General features: G+C 46.2%; 2 protein-coding genes across 3 annotated transcripts in view; one reads left to right on the top strand and one right to left on the bottom strand.

The window, feature by feature from the left end:
* VOPP1 (VOPP1 WW domain binding protein) overlaps positions 1 to 17,247 on the top strand; it is a 66,226-nt gene extending 48,979 nt beyond the window's left edge. For both annotated transcript variants that reach the window (XM_084509244.1, XM_084509243.1), the window contains exons 3-5: positions 3,684 to 3,761; positions 5,892 to 6,028; positions 9,742 to 17,247. In XM_084509244.1, coding sequence (XP_084365370.1) covers positions 3,684 to 3,761; positions 5,892 to 6,028; positions 9,742 to 9,923 — 397 coding nt within the window. In that variant the 3' untranslated portion in view covers positions 9,924 to 17,247. The remainder of the gene's footprint in view (positions 1 to 3,683; positions 3,762 to 5,891; positions 6,029 to 9,741) is intronic.
* LANCL2 (LanC like glutathione S-transferase 2) overlaps positions 16,635 to 20,272 on the bottom strand; it is a 29,317-nt gene continuing 25,679 nt past the window's right edge. Inside the window, exon 9 of the mRNA XM_084509242.1 lies at positions 16,635 to 19,743. Within this exon, the coding sequence (XP_084365368.1) occupies positions 19,628 to 19,743 (116 nt within the window). The 3' untranslated portion in view covers positions 16,635 to 19,627. The remainder of the gene's footprint in view (positions 19,744 to 20,272) is intronic.

Below are 20,272 nucleotides of genomic sequence, written 5' to 3'. Positions count from 1 at the left end.
CAATGCACAAGGGTAATTTAAAGGACATGCATATCAATTCAATAAATATATGTGTGTGTGCTTCATTGTGTTTTTTTCCGAGTCAAAGTCTTAATTCAGCTGGGATTTGCTGTCAGGCAGTAAGAGATAGTACATCAAAGATTGATTATGCTTAAGCTTGTTTGTTGCTCCATTAATAAGCTGATTTTATTGTCTTCTTTTGTCTGCAAATAATAATGGCTTTTATAAGTAAGTTAATTTTGTTGTAATTAGGATCAATGTTGGCAGAAGTTGTGTTGTTTTTTCGTAGCTCATTGAACGAAGAACAAAAGGCGAGCAGAGCTTTAGAACGGTGCCCGAGCAGTGGTAGCAGCAAATGGCCGCTTGTTCTGCCAGTCTGTTTGAGCAGCTGCTACCAACTGGTGGAAAATACAGACAGCCAGCACATTGTGATCGTGGTACCATCGATTGCGGACTCCTACATACCTGTGTTCATACTCACAGACTCAAAACATCAAGCACTTGCTTGCCGTTATAGGTAAAAAGCGAGTGTTACTTCTGTCAGATCTCAAAGAGATTTCCCTTGAGTCATGACACTGGTTTAGCTTCACAGATCAACCCAGGAAACACAATGCTTAGCCTTGGATGAGTTGCCTTGGAAAGCGTATTGGCTATTACAAAATGGGCTTACTCTAAACACAGCCATAGGGAGAGACTCCTCTATCTTTTGCATCTCATTTTCATCCATTTGAAAATGCAGTCATCTGTGTAGGAGACAAAATTCCTTTTTGATGGCCTGTTTGTTTGCCATTCAGTGGTCTCCAGAGCTTCATAAACATTCAGCAGTTGAGCCTTTCTGCCTTCCAGCTGGTACCTCCCTCTTCTTTTGCAGGAAGAAAATTGAAGACATTGACACTTTAAAAATGGTGCTGACTTATAGCCTAGATAATTTAGAGATTAAGAGTGAAAAGTCAATTCAGGTACTACACTCATGCTATTTTTAATATTCATTGTTGGAACGACCATAATTACAGATTTTTAAAATAGCCTTTTCCCATCCCTTCTTGCTCTAGAGAAAACAGATGCAAAATAAGCAAGGTAGGGGGAGGGGAGGAGTATGTGTCGTCTCCCAGACTCTGGATTTTAGTTGAAGTCTAATAAAAGCAAAGCTCTTGGGGCTTGGCTTGATCTGGAAAATTATTTTTGGGGCTTTCAAGCTAGACAGAAGAGCATCTGCTCCCTGTCCCTTGAGGTGCTGTGGTGAGGTGCGTGTGTGGAGGCTGAGGTGCAGAGTGCTCACATGCCCTAAACCCTTCGATTTTGGGGTCTCAGTTGTCTGAAGAAGGGCTACAAGAGGGCAGTCCCCTGGTGATTTTGGGAGCTCATTCCCTGTCTTTCACAGATCAGAAGAGCATGGCTCACTCTTTTGAAATGCGGAGTGGCAGGAATTGGTGAGAAGTGTTTTTAGATACCAGCACAGCTGCCCCACACAGTAGACCTCCGGCTCCATACTTCTGGCAGGATTTACAGGCCGTTTCCCCTGCTTTTCTGGCCCAAAGCGCCTTGAAAGTTCTTGCTCTGCAGCATCAGCAAAAGGGCAAGTGCTCAGTGGTGTGGATTAACAGCTGTTGGTGTGGTTAAGAGCGTCAGGGTTACCGTCACCGCTGTTTTAGCAGGAGGCAGGGGCTGCCCCGCCATTTTGTAAGGCCCGATCCTGTCAGCGCACTGAGGGCTTGTCTTCACAGCTCCCGCTGGGACCATCTGTGTGGGGAGCATGGCAGAAGGCTTCATTTCTGCGCCCAATTCAGGCTCTAAGTTAATGTTGCCTTGCAAAGTCTTGTTGGTAGTTTTCCGATATCTGGTAGTTTTCAGTATGAGCAGTTGTTAGGGTCCTGGCAAACTTCAAAGAAGAAATGTTGGCAATTGGGACGCTTTTTGGTTCAGGGACAGCAAAGTGGGTGTTTTCTCCTCTGGTATTAGCAGGTTACTGTGCTCAAATGCCAAACTGGGTGTCTGAACATAAGAGTGGACCTCGCTGTGCTGACCAAAGTATCAGATCCTCAGGCTTACTGGAAGAAATCCTGCCTGCCTGGCATCAGAAGATAATGTATCCGTAGATCCTCCTCCTCTGCCCCAATTACAGGCTGAAGCCTGTGAGACTTGATGAATTTTCTGAGTGGAGGTGTGTTAATTGAGCATGTAACTGTGTAAATGTCTGTACGATTACCCAACTGGTTTTTCAGCTTTGCATACGAGTATGGGAGCACAGTTATCTAGTTGGGCAAATTTTCCCAAACCTGGATGCTTAATGAAATGTGTTCATTGAACATACAGACGTAACCACCCTTAAAAAGATCGATCCAGTTGTGATACCCATCTCTTTTCCTTTGGTGTGTGGATAATCTGAATATTTTCATCCAAGTCTGTCGCATCCCATGGTTTCTGTGTTATCTCTGTCCCTTATCCTGCTAAACATGCAGCACGTTTCCTTGGTTTGGAAATGGCAATTACCATAGAAATTTTTCAGAGGTGGCTGCTGTTAACCTGTGTGCTGGCTCTGGTGTGAGTGAAGCTGTGCCTTGTACTTGCAGTGGCTGGTGCTATAGTATTTTTTAAAGCTGTTCCATTCCATATGAAATATTAATTTGCAATGCCTTGTTGGAGGAAAGCCTACTGAAATAATGGGAGTTGTTGGCAGCTGCAGTCTGCTGCAACTTCTGGAAACCAAAAAAATGCCTTTAAAATGGCTAATAATGGTACACTTGAAGTTTTTTTTCTGCACTTGGTGTTTTCTGTGTTTGAATGCTGCCAATGTGCGAAGAATGAGTGATCTGGCACTTTTTGACTTTGTAATTCTCATCTGTTACAGTGAATAAAACCCCAAATGGTTCATGTTTGATGTATGCAGCATTCATTTACTGTGAAACAAAACGCAGTAATACCACTTTTCTTTGTAGCATGCCCTGTTATATAGAATTAAATGCTAAAATCAGGCTTTTGGAGGCAGTTTTGAAAGAAATGTATAGGAAGGCAATTTCAATAACACGTACAAAGCCTCTGGGTTGTGGTAGCGCCGTGCCATGGATATATACACGTGAGTGACAACCTTATCCAGCCGCGTGTAGTTTGCTGATAGCAGTTCAGCTGGACTTCTCTCCTGGTGGTAGCCCTGGGATCCTACACGGGGTGGTAGTCTCAGCGAGCATGTCTACGTGGCAGTTGAGGAGTAAGGACCGTGGTACAAGTTTAGTGCACAGTGATGGTTCAATCCGATCCTTTCTTATTCCTACAACCTCCTGGACCAGGAGCAACTCCAGGAAAATGGACAGGGTGCAAGAGCAGATCAGGCAGGGGTTACTGGCTGAGATGTTAGCTCCTTCACAGCCCTAAATAAGCAGTGGTGCCTGTCCTTAGCAAGAGCCCCAGCTGTGCTTTGTGCCAGCAGGGCAGCAGTTGCAGGTTTTGCCTCCCAGGCTCGCAGTGATGTTGTAAATAAAGCTTCTGGCAGGGGGGCTAGCAGCATCTGAGTCAGGGACTCCTCTCTGCTTGTGTTTAAGCTCCGTAGAGTTAATTTAAAACAACTGAATTTTCTGGAAGTTTTATGTTGAGTTTATATTCCCTTCCCCTGTCTGATCTGGTGCTGTTTGTTTTGCTCTGAGTGACAGCCACTCCCCTAACATCCTTTTCTCTTTTTTCCTGTGCAGATGTCGCTCCTATGAGGATTGCTGTGGTTCAAGATGCTGTGTAAGAGCTCTCTCTATCCAGCGACTATGGTATTTTTGGTAGGTCACAGCTAAATTTTGATTTTAATATTCCCAGTGTTCTCCTGTTGTGTTTGTAGGACATGAATCAGGGTATTGCCAGCCCCAGTATTTTAAAATAGTTACAAGTACGTGGTAATGTGTATGTGTGTGCATAAATGCAAGGACTTCATTTTTTTGCTTATGCAGTCCTCTTGATGCCCCCAGTAATAATAAAGAAGTGTTTATCTGATAAGCAGTGAGAAAATACTGGAAAAGGAGGCTACTTGTTTCAGGTTGGCCTTTCCTGTTTCTGCATCCTGTTGGGCTGTCCAGGCAGGGGTCTCGTATTTGTCCTTACACCCATCCCAGCTCCTTCCAAATGGCAGCATTTGTCCAGTTTTGTTGGGCACTGAGTTTTAAAAGGGAATTTCATAAGGAGAGTTGTGTGCTTATGCAGGGTTTAAGAAAGTCTTGCCTGATGAATTGAGGTTTCAATTGAAAGAGTAGTACATTTATGGCTGTGAGGATTTTACTGGAGATGACAGCAAGGGAGAAGAAGGCAGAAAGATTTGAGCTTGTGAAATCAGCAGCTCAGTAATCTGGATAAAGCTTAAACTAATCACTTTTATATGCATAACGAAAAAATAAGGTAAATTCTTTGTAGAGAGGAATTTAAGAAAACACCTGAATAAAACCTTCCCATTACAGTAGAGAGAAAGCACAAGCTCTCCGAGAAAACCTGGCTTTAGGAATTTTTATATAGAATTTGAAGACTGCTTAAAAAAAAGCCTTCAAAATTGAAATGAATAACCACTGAAAAACAGAAGCCTGATATAATACAGAGATTTCCCAAAGCAGACTGTGGGATTTCAGCGTGCAATCCTTAGTGATATAACTGAGGAGTTCTGCATCTGAATCCCTAGAGTGACGTCGTAAATCTCTGCTTTTCTGTTCAGAGCAAATCCTTTGCAGGAATGCAGCCAAAAAGGAACGCATTAATTTTGGCTCAGGGAAACAGGACCTCATTCTGCTCTTGTGTCCACTGTAGAAACAAGAACAGAATTTGACCCTTTGCATAAAATATCTCCCACTGTCACGCAGTGTCACAGTTCCTCTCAGGCCTCTGGGAGTGCTCCAGAGGAGATAAGTGTGGCGTGTAGGCTTGCCTCCGGCCAACTTAGGCAGAAAAAATAAATACAAAAATGCTCTTCTTGCCTCCAACCTTTCCAAAAGAGCGCAGCTTTATTGTCTTCCAGAAAAGGGCCCTGAGAATAAAGGAAATGAGGTGGCAATGAAAGTCGAAGACCCATTTAGGTTTACTGGAACTTGCCTCAGTCACTACCGCATCAGATAACTAATCAGAAAAAGATAGGGAAAGTCACTGAATTAAAGTACTCTTAAGAACAAAATCTCCTGATGTGCCCTTGCTGCATACGCCTGTTTTCACAGCATCAGGGCAGGAGAATGATGAGGAAGCCGTGGTCAGGTTGGAAAAGGAGCTGAGGAGAACTGAAGCAAAACAATGTCCTTTTCTTTAGCAATGTCTATGTTGTCTGGGAAGCACAGAACAAAACCTGTGGTTTTCACTGCTCGATGTTTTGGTCTTCTTTCTTGAACTGAAATGTCAGTTACCCTGTTTCCCATGGGAGACAAAATTACAGTGTTACTCATTTAGGAACATCTAAGAATCTTCTTTTAGGAGCAGCTGCAGGGTAACATTCCTGCTCCTACAGCAGACCTCCCCACCCCAAACCTACTGGCCAGCCTGGGTGCTGTGAGAGTTAAGAGGTGGGTCCAAGATGCGCAGTTTGTGTCTGTACAGACGTGGAATTTCACTTTAACCATCCAGTAACAAAGGCCAGATATAAACCTGAACATCCCAAAAGGTCAAGGGCGTTTCAGGTTCAGATTTGTGTTTTTTATGCCAGCAAAGGTTAAACAGTAATATAAAATGCAAGAAATGTCCGCAGTATGTCCTAAAGTACCCCAAGATGTGGCGATCTCAAATGCCATAGGTCTGCTCCCTACAGCCAAGCTGTGCAACCTAAATGATTGTGTGATTTAAGAAACCCAGAGGTTGATGGCTGACAGGCGGCACTCTGCTTTGTTCGGTGAACAAACTCTGTTGGAATGCAGGTAGGTTTTGACCTCCTTCCTCTCTTTGCCTAGGTTCCTTTTGATGATGGGAGTTTTGTTCTGTTGTGGAGCTGGTTTCTTTATCCGAAGGCGGATGTACCCTCCTCCACTAGTAGAAGAACCTACTTTTAATGTGTCTTACACCAGACAACCAGTCAACACTGCATCAGGTCAGAGACTGCTCGCTTAACAAATTCCATTAATATCTCACATTTGTCAAGGCATTAGAAATAGCATGGGTTGGTTTTTGTTCATTTGTTTGTTTGTTTTCCTCTGGGAGTGGGTGGGTGGGTTTGCTTTTTGAAAACTGGGGGATTTGGGCAAGGAATTGCCCAGCACTAAACCACTCGGCCACCTCCTCTGATGAATGAAGTTCTGCCTTCCAAAAGGCATCGTGCAGCAGCGGTGTGCAACAGTATTTTGAAGCCCAGGATAACAGGACTTTCAGTTCCCTCCCATTACGGTTCCTAGCATCTTTACAGCAGCATACCCATGAATGGGATGGCAAGTGCTCACTTTGCAGTGTAGACAAGATGACAGGTAGCCAAAATCAGCAGTGACATTTTCTTCATACGAGGAATATGAAAAAAGAGTTTTAAATATAGTTAGTAACATTTGGCAGGGGTAAAGGAAAGCCCAATGTTATTCTTCTGTGGTCTGGCAGTATTGCAAGTCTCTTTTTGATTTGCCTTCCATGTTCTGTGCGAGGTTTTTTGTGGCAACGTTCTGCCTTTGTCAGTGCGATTGCTCGCTGGTCAGTCGTGGCTGTGAGCAGCAGGAGGACCTGCACAGGGCTGGCTTCTCTGGCAGGACTCTTTCTAAGCTTCTTAGGTCTTACCCTCTGGCTGTTAGGGAGCCCCGCTTGGCAGAATCCTGCAGAGTTAAGACCCAGCTGTAAGCAGAAGACGTCTGTACCTGGTGGGAGCATTTAAATCCAGCTGCCTCCAGCTGGAAGATGCGCAGTGCTGAGGTTACGCCTGAATGCACCTTCAGGTGCTTGCCTTTTCCCAGTCTCAGCAAGGCCAAGCCAAGACATCTTTAACCACTCTCCTGATGGCAAAAGACAGTGCTCACACTTGCCTGTGAAAGCACACATATGCAGGCTTGCTTGGTACAATGGCACTTTTCCTCCCGGGCTGTCATTTTGTCACAAGATATATTAGAGCGAGCTGAAGCCAGAGGATAACAACCTTTTCTGACAAGTTTTTGGGAACTGGCAATTTGTTTTTGTTTCACACTGCCTTGGAAGTGGAAATACAAGTGAGTATTTTGCACTGAAGAGGGAGATCTCTCTGGAAATTTGCTGCCTCAAACTTCTTTGTTAAAAATCGTTTTCTGATCCGTTCCATCTCTGTGCCACACCAGACAACCTCCTTAGAAAAGTGTCATAGAAACCATTTTAGCGAGCTGTGACTATGACCACTGTACAGAGGTGGAGCATTCAGGCTCTCCCCTCCATCATGTGTGCTGTTGGACACGCGCATGCCTTGTACAGATTTTTGCAATGCTCTTCCTTGCATTCCTAAGTGTGTGTGCACAGACATGCACCTCTCCCTCTCTGTCACAGGTCTAAATGGGTAAAGAGATGTTACAGACACAAACTATCACTCTAATCATTTTTATTTTTTTTTTAAATCCCAAGTTTTTGTTTTGTTTTGTTTTTGGAAAGCATCCATTCAGCATCTGTTTTTCTGCTTTCCACGCATTTCCCCAGAGAGTATTTATTTTTCAGCAGTGGAGGTTTGGAGGCGGGGAACGAAACTAACTAAGGGATATTTTTAAGCCTGAAAAATAACTCCAACATTATGTAAACAAGGAGCGTCTTTGGCTGGATTGGTGAATGCCAGATTTAATTTTAGAACATGTTTTTGGTTTTTCATGACACCTCATGGAATACAAATTGTGGGCAAACATAAAATAAGCACCAGACCTTTGGTAGCTTGCTTGTGCCACCTACTTCCAGATTGCTGTTGCCGTTTCTTAAAGCTTTGGGATCTGAGCTAAGCCCACCAAAACTTTTTTTTGTACTTGTTTTGCTGAACTTGGAGTCAGCCTCTCAGCAATCCCAAGTGCTTTCCCTGCTCCTCGCTTTCTGTCCTGCCTTTCCTGAATTCCTGCACCACCTTGCTGTCTCTGCTGTGATCCGGTGCTGCGTGTGCCCTAGTTCATGGCTTCCTCTTTGGGTTTGTGTGCTCTGAGGGACAGCTGGTGGTGCAGAAATGCAGTGAAAACGCTGGGTTTGAAAACACCAGTTTTTCTAAAAAAACAACCAAACAAAAACAAACAGAACAAACAAACCAGAGTGCAGCAAGCTAGCTACCTTACCTCTTTTTTCTTTTTTCTCCCTGTGCACCTGGAAACTGCAGAGCTGAGCAGGATTTCAGTTTTAAACAAAAAAGCTTAAGAAAAAGTGCTCTGTGCTAAGAGGATGCACAGACTCTGGAGAAGGAGGACGGTGGGTCCTTTTCCCAGCCTGGCTCTCCTGCAGCTGCGTGCCAACGCCGGGTGGAAGCAGGACAGGGGTTTCTCATCTCCACAGCAAAGGAAGAGAGGCTGTGGAGCAGCCTTTTTTGCTCACATAGGCAAAAGGAAAAAAATCCTTCTTGTTAAGAAGGAAATAACTGTATTCACGATCTGCTTTCTGTCCTCTTTGCTGATAAGCATCCAAAAAAACACTCCTGAGCCAGACTCCAGGCTCTGGGATTAGCTGCATCTGTGGGCATTATGGCTGGGACAATCTGATCTTAACATTGTACGGGTGCATTTTCGGATGCGCTACGTAAGTCCCTCCTGAATGCTTAAAGTACTGAAGGATGCCTAAAGCTTCAAGATGCTGTGCTCCTTCTGTGGCAATACCGAGTCCTAGAGTCAGCAAGTCATGAAGATGAAGGATTGAGTTGAAAATCCCTTAGAGGCTGTTTCATTATAGGAAAGACAGACTACTACCGAAAGAAGAAAGTGCATTGCTCAGTCATAATATATAGATATACACTTCCAGTCCAGCCTTATTTAAAGAGACAGAGAGGAAGAAAGGGAAACCAATTAGCATATTGAGATAGAGGCGCTCTGTGACTTTAATTGCCAAAATTACATTCGGTAGTCATCCACTGGACAGTGTGATGTCTGAGGAGTGTTACGTGCCATTTCCATCACTCCTCACGGCAGCGCCCTCTGTTACTCCTCATGTGTCACGATGAAGGAATTTAGTGTTTGATTGTAAGTTTCCGCTCCTTGTCCCTGCAGGCTCCGCTGTCGTTTCCTAAATTTAATCTGTGCTGAACAACATTGTCCCATTTTGTTAGCCAGCCGTAATTGGCTTCAGCTCAGACTGCTGCTTTGTACGTGTTTGCTCCTTAGCCACATCCTGCCTTAGGGGGAAATGGGCCAGTTTGAGATGTGCTCTGACGTACAGGAGAACCCAGGATGTTAGAAAATTATCTCTGAAGACCTCTTTGTCTCAGAAAACTTTCCACCTGAGTCGGGAGGTGCAACGGGAGCCCCCTTTTGGTCCATCTGAGAGTCCTTTCTGTAGACATGACAGCTTTCTCTCTGGAGAACCAAGCCGGGCTCCCTTTCAAATGGCATTTTGCTGGGGCAGCGGTGCCCTTCGCTTCACCGAGTTCTTTCCAGGGCTTGCAAAATTGAACCTTTTTGGTGAAATCTCGAGACGTGAATGTAGTCCTGCCAGTCTGGGTCCTCCCTGGAATGGGAGAAGCATGGCCCCGTGTCCTTGGTCTGGTGAACACTTGGAGAAGGCTTCTGTGAGTGTGCAGAGCACAGCTGCATGGTCTCTCCTGTGTCTCTCCTGCCCCCAGAGGAGCATGACTGCTGCCTGACGTTGCTGCTGCTGCTGACACCTTTTCTCTCCCTTTCTTTCTTCCAGGGTCACAACAGCCTGGAGTGCCGTACTACACAGATCCAGGTGGACCTGTGATGAATCCCATGGCTATGGCTTTCCACGTCCAGCCCAACTCCCCACAGGGAAACCCGGTTTACCCGCCCCCACCTTCCTACTGCAACACGCCGCCTCCCCCCTACGAGCAGGTGGTGAAATCCTCCACGTGAGGACTCTGTGGCGCTCTGACCTGACTGTGTAAGAAGAAGGTGCCACTGCAGAATGACCGAGATGGTGGGCATCTGCCCTTTTGAACACTTGCTAGTTCTCCGCGTCCTCTCTCCCTCCCTCCCCTGCACCTTCCCTCATTAAAGTTACTTGCAAAGGGGTGATTTTTAATTATTTTTTTTTTCAGTAGAAGTGAATTTTTTCTTTGTCTTCAAAATGAGAGAAGTTGTCTTTGTAATGCTTTTAATGGAAACCTATATTTAAAACCTGTATGTCTTTCTCTTTTATTTATTGTTTGTTTCAACCACGTGTATAAGCGCATCGTGGCAGGCTACCGGTCGCAGCTCTTTATGCAACCTCAGAGCGATGTGCACTCTCTCAGCACAGCAGAAATGCCCTCACCTAAGGGAATCTACAGAGAAAGCGAGTAGACAGAGAAAAATCAGGGCAATGCTTTTACCAGAAATGTGACCACCGTCTTTTTGGTTTGTGGTTTTCTTATCAAACTTGGTTCTGATGCACAGCAGAGAGGCGCTGGGGCACCACGGTTGGCTAAGTCACTGCAGCAGCTTTGCCAAGTGCCCTAGGGAAGAGACCTTCACTACTTGAAATGGGGCATCCAAAAACGAAGGACCAGGAGCCGCCTGGTTCTTGGCCGCCACCTGGACTCTGCCTGCATGAGCTGCGTCCTGGCTGCCCTTGTTTTGCCAAAGGTGAGACTGTGTGAGACGGCTGGTGGCCTAAACAGGGGTGGTGAGGGGAGTGTGAGAACCTCTGAACTGCTGCTGCTTCTGCCTCTAGACTAAATGGTTAGAAGTAATGAAATGCATACAAAGATTTTTGTCCATAATTTGGAGAACAATTACAATAAGAGGGAATGGGAGCACATTTCCCTTTGAAATTGATGGGAATTTTGTCACTGAGAAGTAATACTTTTTATCATGGTCTGGCTGCTGCCACAAAGAGTACAAAGAAGAGCTGTCACGTCCGGGTGACGGATTTGTAAAATGCTCTCCTCTCTAGGATAAATAAATAACTTTTTGGGACTAAGAGCAGTTCCTTAACCTGATGCACAAATGGTTTGATTTTGCGTTAGCTCTTTGTGTGCTTTGCTTTGTTTCCCAATTTGTCATCTCGTGCTTGTGGCCAACTTTCTGAGTGACCACAAGTCGACACCTTCAAAGAAACAGATTCCCTTTTCCTGTGAGGGCTTTGAGACCCATCTCCAGCCAGGGCACAGAGGTCACCGAGGTAATTTGGAGTCATTCAAGGACCTGTGTTGCTCAGGGAGCAAGGGTTTTATTGCGCTGCTAGGGCTTGCCAGTGGCTTGTATTTGTTCGTAGGCAGAAAGGTAGGTTTGTGGAACTGACGGGAAAGAGCATCCCTTTCGTCATAAACGTGAGTATCTAACAGAAAAACACTACGGGACACTGTGCTTCTGGGTGCTGGTGGTGCTGGTAGCAGTCCTCTGGAGCAGAGCGAACCTCTGAGGAGCTCGTTCCGGCAGAACTTGGGTGAAATTGTCACTGAAGTCACTGTGACAGGGGAGGGAAAACAAGTAGTTTGCAACCTGCTCTACTAAGTGCATAAGGATGGGGGATTCTCGGGTGGCCTCAGAGATCTTCAAAGCTTTGCTGAGCTGATTCCTCACCAAGAGGGACTCCAGGGAAATCAGAGCCAATGCGAGGGGCAGATCTGCGCTCTGAGTTTGCCCTTGCGTTACAATCCTCACAGGGTTCACCCAGACCATATCCTACTAGTTTTGCTTAAGTTCATCATACGATTACAATTTTTTGAATAATTTTACCTTAGGCTGCAAAATACCCCTGCGTGTGGTGAGACAGTGCGCTTTCTGTTGTGCTAGCGAGATTCCTGTGCTCTGTTCCAGAAAGAAGTTTGCCCGGTCTCTTGCTTATTGTTACAGAGAGTGCTTTATGGATTACAATTCAGCCATCCACTTTCTAAGACTATTTCATTGTTCTCTTTCACTGCACTTCCAAATGAAGAAATGCAGGCAGGCTGGGTGAGCCTTCTGACTGGAAAGTAACTAACAGGGAACCTGGGAAGGACAAAAATCTGAGTTTCCCAGAGTTGATGGGAGCAAATGGTGTACCTAGAGCCAAATATTGGATAACCTTTCTGTCATTGCAGGTGTTTCGATAGGCAGAGCTGTTTTCCAGTCACTTGGCTCTCTCATTTGAAGTTGTGAAATAGGGAAATGGCTTCTCGTATCAAATGCCAGTTTCTCCTGTAAACACCTGGAGACAGCTGCCTGACAAGTGAACGCTTTGATTTTCTTAGCTAATATCAGGGTTTTCTGCACAAACTTCATCGTGCATGGGAGGACGAGAAGGAATGGGCAGAGTTGTGAGTTCCCCTCTCCTGTCGCAGTGCTGCTCAGAGAGCTCTTGGGCTCACCTTGCCTCATCCCTGCTATACTGCAGGCTGGAGAACCTCCTCTGCTCACCCTTGCGTTGAACCCGAGGCAATGCAGAAACACTTTTCAGATACGTTTTGATAGTAAAATGCTTTCCCTTTCTGCATCATAAGGGATGAAGCATTCGCTTCTACATCTGCAGTGTAGGCTCAGTGGACACTTAAGGTAGGAAAAGGTACATTTTGTACGTAAGGTCCATCACATAGTTATAAATTTTTCTTCAAAATATAAAGCTCTGTATGTCACTAGGGTTGTGTAGACTCTCTATATATTTTAAATCCAACATTTCATGTTCTGTCAGCAGAATGACAACAGACTTGTGATGTTAGCAGATACTGAGTTGTTTTATATCATTACATGTACCTCTGAGAATAGATGTCTTCTTGGTAACATGGAGTAGAAACCTTTTATAGCGATTTCTGATGCTGTGCATTGAAGTTCGACTCCTGGTGAAGTTTTCCTGAAGCCTGGTTGCTCTATTTGTGAGCGCTGGTGGATGACACTACCTGTTAGAAGATGCACACTCCTCTTCCAGCAGAACTGCTTGGTCTTCTCTTGAAAGCCAGGACCAGTGTGGGCATCCCTGTGAATTACTTGCAGGCTGTTCACATGCCTTTCCTCTTGCTGCTTTGCCTTTGGAAGTGTTTAGGTTTCCTCTTATCCCCCTTTCCCTTATCTTTTATATATGTTAAGTTGAAAAATGGCGAAGGAGAAAGAAGGGAGAAGCCCTGTAACTTTTTGTAGGCTCATATCAACAATGTGAAGTGGCTCAGGTACGTGCTGAGCTTTGTGCTTAGCAAACAAAGCTGGGTTGGTGGGCTGCAGCCGAGCTTTGCCTTTCTACAGTCCAGGCTTCTACTGCTCTGAAAACTTGTGCAGGTTTTCCTTTGAAATGGTTTTGTTTGTTTGTTTGCCTTTTCCAAGTAAGTTTAGATGTTGCTATACCTCTAACCATTTTCACTGCTCTTTTCTGAGATGTATTTTTAAAGCTCTTTATATTAACGAGCAGATTAAAAGCATCATCTCTCGTGTAGAAAGCAGGAGAGGAGGCAGGGCTAATTCTTCACGAACGCGACCTCGATGCTGTGATCACTGAGTGCAGCTCGTGCCCCCAGGTACAGTCACCGTGTTTCTCTTTGCACCATTTCTTAGGCTCCGAGCAGGGAGGAGCCGTCTCCTCACCCACCCAGCAAAGCTCCCTGACCTCGGCAGTTTCAAAAAAAACCGTGTCCCGTATCAGTTGGCTTGGTTGGAAAAATGGGCTCTGTGGTGGATGTGTGTGTACAGGGGGTCTGCTCCCCTGGGATGAGCTCCTTTCTTGAGCATCTTTCAGGTCATTGCTTTAGGCCAGGTCTGGCTACAGACACCTGGGGTTTTGTTTTGGATTATGTTAATGGATGAGCTGCCTGATGACTGCTAAGGGTAGCACTAGGGGCAGGCTCCTCCCCGCTCTACAAATGTGCTCTTTGGCAGAAGAGACCTTCTTAGGCTGTGGTTTAGGGGACAAGCTGGAGGGCGAGGAGGGTCTGTAGGCATCCTGTGCCTCCCCTCGCCTCTGTTGTGATGGATGCAGGCAGCACCAGGGAGCTGGTAGTGCGCTGCCTGCCCCTGCACTGCAGGCCCAGCGCTCACTGCTCAGTTTGGGCAGGAAACCAACCCCAATTCTGTCCTCTAGAGGACAGGATTTTCTTCAGGATATTTTCCCCTTTTGTTTGTGCTGCACATCTCCACAGCAGGAGGCTGATGCCTCGCTCATTTCTCCCATCAGAAGAAAACCAGCCCCGAGTGCTGCTTTCAGCAGACAGGCTGAAGCTCCCCCTTCAGCCTCTGTCGACACTGGACAAAATTCTTCAGGCTGACGCTGAAGGTAAGGGCTGGCTGTGGCCACAGCACCTCGGGGCTGATGAGGAGCAAGGCAAGGCTTAACATTTACGCTGCTGCTCTCAGGCAGCAATTCCCCTTCCACTCTGCTCACATCCTCCTCCCACATCCCCCAAAAAGCTTAATAATAATTAAGCTGCTGGATAATATCCTCCGCCCTTCTGGCACTATGTCTGCTATTCTTCTGATTTATATCAGCACAAGCAAGTGGCAAAAAAACCACAGCCACTCATATATGAGAGCAGTTGTTATGCTTTCTGGTCACTGTCTGGAGACAAAATAAGGAGTCGCTGGTGAAGTGCAGCAGGTGAAATGCAGCGAGTGCTGTGCAGACCTGGCTCACTGCTTTAGGGAGTCACTCACTCCTCATCACCAGCAGTCAGCGCAGCAGCTGAGTGGCCACTGAAGCTCCTTGACCTGTGGGATTATTTGTGCATACCTGTGCATGCATTCATGCCTCTCCTCTCACCCTCCTCCTTCCTGGTGTGACTGAGCACCTCGTCACTGGCAGAAGGGCAAACTTCACCTACAGCACAATGCAGCCACTTCCTTCTGGCCCAATAATTAGCAAGCTGACTAATCAGTTGTGCTGCAAATAGGACCTGGTTTGACAAGGATGGCACCAACCCTGCCCTTTCTGTTTGGGCTCCCACCAGCCCCTGCCTTGCAGCTGTTCCTGCCTCATTATCACATCAGGAAAACGATAACATGACAAGCTTTTTTGTTTTGGGGGTGGTGTTTTGCTCTTTTCTTTCTTTTAAGCCCTATGACAGTTTACGCTGCTGTGAAAACAAACAGCTGGGACTACATCTTTTTCCAACAAAGTCCCAGCCTGTGTGGTACACAAAGGAGCAAAGAAGGTATTGCTCTTTCTTCCCTGCGTACAGCAAGTAAACAGATGGCTCGGCTTTACATGCATACACACAAGCAGCCACGTTTTGGCAGACACCTTGCCAGATAGTGGATTATCTAACACTTCTGTTTTATCTATCTGAAACACATCGCTGCTAATCCACGGGGTAAAAGAACTGGCCAGGATCTTCGCCAGCCCTGTGGCTGTGGGAGCCCTCCCCCCTGATGCCCTGTAGGGGATCCTACAGTCTGTATGTGATGAGAGGGAAGCTACTAGAGACAGCATGCAAGGGAAGAGCCAGCACAAGGCAATTACTCTAAAGCAATTAATAAATAATGCTATTATTTACTAATAAAACTAGGAGATGTGCAACTGGCAGCCACTGTCCCAAGCTGCTGGGTGCAGCAAGGGAAAAGGGATGTGTCTGGAGACAGCAGAGGCACAGGCACAAGCAGCCCTCAGCCCCTTGGCTGCACCTGTGTGTTGTTTTGGCTCTGTGCAGCACAGAAAGTCACAGGGATAGGTGTGTTTTTCTACCTCCTGCTGCCTAACCCTCGCTCATCTCATAGCTTACAGGTGGGTTTACAGCTGTGGACGAGCAGCAGTGGCTGAGCTCTCGTCACTGACGCTCCCTGCGTGCAAACTGTGGTCGCTCTGCTGTGTGGGCTGGGCTCCTGCGCCTGCAGATCAACGTGAAACAAATGAAAGCAAATGGGCAGAAAGTGAGCGATTTGGCCAGGAGAAGCAGACTGCTGTGTCAAACCACCCTGACACGACGTGGCTCAGGCAGCACACTGCTGCTTAGCTAGTACTTGAGGCACAGCAGAAAGGTTTCCTCCCACCTCTCCTACCTTACTCTTTACTGTCTGAAAACAGCACTTTGGTGGTTGAGAACTACACTCTGAGTGTGTGGAAGGCTTCTCTAATATTCCTAGTAATAGCTTCCTCCAGAGGAAGGAAAATAAATTTGTACAGATCAGGCCTCTACCTACTGATCAGAAATAATGCTATTAGATAGAGAACAAAAGAAAAAGCAGTCGCTCTCAGTGGGAAGGAGGCCTATAAAGTGGCTTTCTGAAACAGAAATACTGTTGTACATATACTGCAGTGCACTTCAATTTTAATTCTGTTAAATCCTACCGAGAGAAAAACCTCAACCTGTCTTAAAGCTGGAAAGAAGATGTTAGTCAGCTGAACAGAGAGATTTCATGTATGTGCTCTTAAAATCAGTCCCAAGTAAAGCTGCAGCTGCAAACCATTCAATGGGACCTGTCTGACCAGGGAGGAAAGCAAACGTTGCACGCAGGTACTACGCAATCCAGACTAAAATCACCCACGAGAAATGACAGCAAAGAGGCCTTCAGCAGTAGAAAAAAGTGAAGGTTGAAAAAGATTTGCCCATAGTCTGGCGTCTCCATTCTGTCCTGCAGGACTATGAAACCAGGAGGCAACTCAGCAATCCCAGCAGGAGAACAACTCTCAAACACCACAGTGCGGGAGGGAAGGAAGGTGCACAGCACCAAAAAATAACTGCACACAGATTACCACCACACAACTTGATCTTTACTAATAAAGCCAAAGAACGAAACATCAGCATTTTTCTTCTTTTTCTGCCTAAAGAGCATCTCCATTTTTAACATTACTGCTTTTTTGCACCAGATGGACTACTACACACGGACAAAGCAAACCAGGGAATATTAAGACAGTTTCCACATTTTAGTTTGATGTGATTTCTGAAAACAGTGTCTTGGTGAAATGCATTTTTTCACTCATTCGCACAATATTTTAATGGGCCACCTGTGTTATCACGAAGCTGTAACAAACAGAGAGGAGGAGCCACGGGGAAAGTCATGTCAGGAAGACAAGGCAGACGCAGTCGTAAGCTTCCTGATGTGAGACATTTCCAGGCTTACTCAATTCCAGGGTGATTCTGCGGAGAAGGACGGTGCTGGGCCTCACCCCAGCCAAAGGCTGGCTATAGTACAGAAAGAGCTAGCGCTGGATTTGCTCATTACATCCACTGGTGCACTCAAGCACCTCCAGGATCTGCTCAGTATTAAACAGTTTTAAGGGTGCATGTACCTATACCTACATTTTTTTTAAAAGCCAGACTAAATTTTAATTCTCCTTGGGTTCCAGCTAGCCAAAATTACCTCCTGCAAGTGTCAGTCCAAGCTCTACCAGGATGGCTGGTGGCTTCTGTGTTTGCAGGAGGGCCTTGCAGACCTGCCAAAGGGATGCACCCTTCCTTCTTAACCCACCTCGCATGTTCTGCATTTGCAGAGAGGAAGGAAAAAGGAGTGGGGATGCAGAACAGAAATTCAGGGCTGCCTTCTACCTCCACGTCTGCTTTTGTTAGGATTTCTGAGACGTTACCCTGGGCCAGGTTCCTCCATGGACACAAGGAAACAGCTACCAGGAGGAGCAGTAAGCCACAGGATGAAGAAAGAAATACAGCGTTAGACCTCAGCACGCTTGCCATAGCAGAATACCTCATTTGAGCTGGCCTCCGCTGGCATGCTCTGGGCATTACCTCCCGTAACCAATCCCTCCTGTGCCGCTCTGATCCCACCACTTTCTGCCTCTCTGCTCAGGTGCATTTCACCACAGCTGCTCGCTGTGCAGCTCCCTTCCTTTCCACTGCCTTTCAGCAATTTCCCTCCTGCTTGGCTGCACAGATGCAGCTGGGTTCAGTGCCCCCCACCAACTCCTACCCTTTGCCAGAGGGGTGGAAAAATCCCTCCCCTGCTCCATGATTTGCTTGACAAATCAGCGGAGGAGCTACACCATGACTTTTATGCTCTCCCAGCACTGGAACTGTTGCTACTGCAACAGCAGAACCAAATCCTGAAAATATTATTAGCATCCCAATGGCTTTGGCAACAGATACGACGAAGCTCAAGGAAGTCAGCTGCTACCTGCCAGAGTTTTATGCAGGTGCAACAAAGCATGTCCAAGCCTGACCGCAAGCACTGGCACTCAGCATATGTCCCACAGGTCACGTATGTGCACCTGAAAGGTCAGAGTCTCAGACACCTGTCACATCTGCACCTGGTGTAAGTCCTAATTAAAATAAGCAGCTGGACTGACACAACACAGGAGGGTCTGGGGGGGGGAAGGCAAGAGGGTGCAGAGGGAGAGTGACAACAGAGCTTGAGCGAGTGACAGAGTGCTCTGCTTACTTACCTTTCTCAAACAGCACACGTACTTACTACCTGGAAAGCATGAAGATGCTGTAAGTGCACTTACAGCATGCTCTGCTCCTCCTCCTGGACTGATACGAGCAGGTGGAGGCAGAACTGAGCACTGCCTTGCTGGCAGAGAGAGAGGACCCACTGCTTCACAACGCCAGCACAGCGCGGGGGGAAGCAAAGCACTATCAGCACAGTCAAAAACGAAGGGCAAAGAGCATTTTCTGTCTTGCTTTTAAGTTGAAATAACTTCAATTACAGCTTCTAGCAATGGCTTACATATTGCTCATTAATCTTCTGCAGCCTCCACAAGCAGCTGGTATTTATTGCTCCTGTCATATTACATGGGCTAAATGCAACGGGGCTGGGAAAGGAACGGGAGGGCCCAGAACAAATCACCTCCTTGGTTCAGGAACAAGTTACCATCCTGAGCTATCCGCGTGAGAAACAGCCCTGACTTCCCCCTCTCCTTCTACACTGTGTGCTGCTTGAGAGAGGTGTATTACAAACCCATGCACATGAGTGGGGAAGCACAGATAACTCTGCCTGCAGTTTGTTCAGCTCACACCATGCAGAGCATCTCCTTGTGCTAAGGGCCTACCACGCTAATCAGGTGCAGGCAGCTGCTCTTTCAGGTTTTCAACAACAACAAAAAAAAAAAAACAACAAAAATCCCTCCCAAATCAGTGGCAGAAGAAAATTCAGGCCCTCTCCAACCTGACACGCTCCTGAAAATCATCACACCACTTCACCAGGTAAAGCTGATCTCCATCGCCTCAGCTTCTAGGGACCATGGAGAAAAATGCAGAAAACTATGAACACAAAACAATTTCTTCATCGTTTTGAAGCTGCCAGCTCACCAGTGAGGCTGGGCTGTGTCTTACAGTGAACTCTCTGGCGTGAAGTGGAGCTCGCTGGCTAGCCACACTGCAGAAAGCAACACTGCTGTTAGGGGTCAGCGACAGTGCTGTTGTGTTGCATGCACGAAGGTACAGGACAGAGCTTCACACAAAGAACAGCTCTCTGCTAACAACAAAAGACTCGAATCAACAGACAACACCAATAAACATGCAGAGCATGTCGAAGACCCGGAGAAGACAAATACAACGAAAGAGAGAAAGTTCAAAATTTGACTTCTCTTGTCCTACGTGTGAAGGTGTCACTAACAGAACTTAGAGGTGGCTTCTCTCATTCATGTGCTAATGACTTCGCGGTCCCTTGGGGCAGGGGAAGTGAGAAACTGGGGTTTATCCATCCGTCAGCTAGGGTCGAGTTGGTTCAGTATCAGAGGCACTAAACAGTCTTGTCTCTTTTGGCATCAAGTTTACTTGTAAAAGAATCTTTTAGCTGTCCTGCTCCACTTTGTTTTCTCTCCTTTGAGGACCAAGTTCGAACGCTGGAAACCTGGAAGTCTCCGGTACTGCAATATCTGAGAGGAAGTGAATAGCTCCAGCCATTCCTAAAATGTAATGAGAAAGCAATTTTTGTGCATCCTGGACATGAAAATAGCATAGTTGACAACAAAGGCAATCGCATCTGTTTGAACTTAGCACCTTGTGAGGTCTTTTGAACTGGTGAACTTAGGGCCGCTAGAAAGGGATGCTCACCTGTAGTTTGCCTAGGAAATCAAGTTTCATTTTAAAAAGATGGAGGCAATAGCAGAGTTCTCTCTGCTGCTGTTGTTTCAGAGGCACAACTTCAAGGCTACTTCAATTACAAAAAAGTAAATGCCAATTTGGACTGTCTCATAATTTCAGCAGCTCTCCCTGGTCATTTCACTGGTTAAAAAAAACAAAGGCAAAATTTATTACTGCTGTGATGTACTGATTCATTCGTTCATTATTTATAAAGAGGGCATCCAGACTCTGCACCAGCACCATCTCATAAAACTCATAGGGCAACAAACTACTAGGGTGAGCTACCCTACAGAAAGACAGCATGCAAATGAAAGCTCACTTTTATGATCACACTAAGATCCTACTGCATCA

Source organism: Aythya ferina (assembly GCF_964211825.1).
Source record: "Aythya ferina genome assembly, chromosome: 2".
In the NCBI taxonomy this organism is placed as follows: domain Eukaryota; kingdom Metazoa; phylum Chordata; class Aves; order Anseriformes; family Anatidae; genus Aythya; species Aythya ferina.
This window is presented reverse-complemented; position numbering and strand designations above follow the sequence as displayed.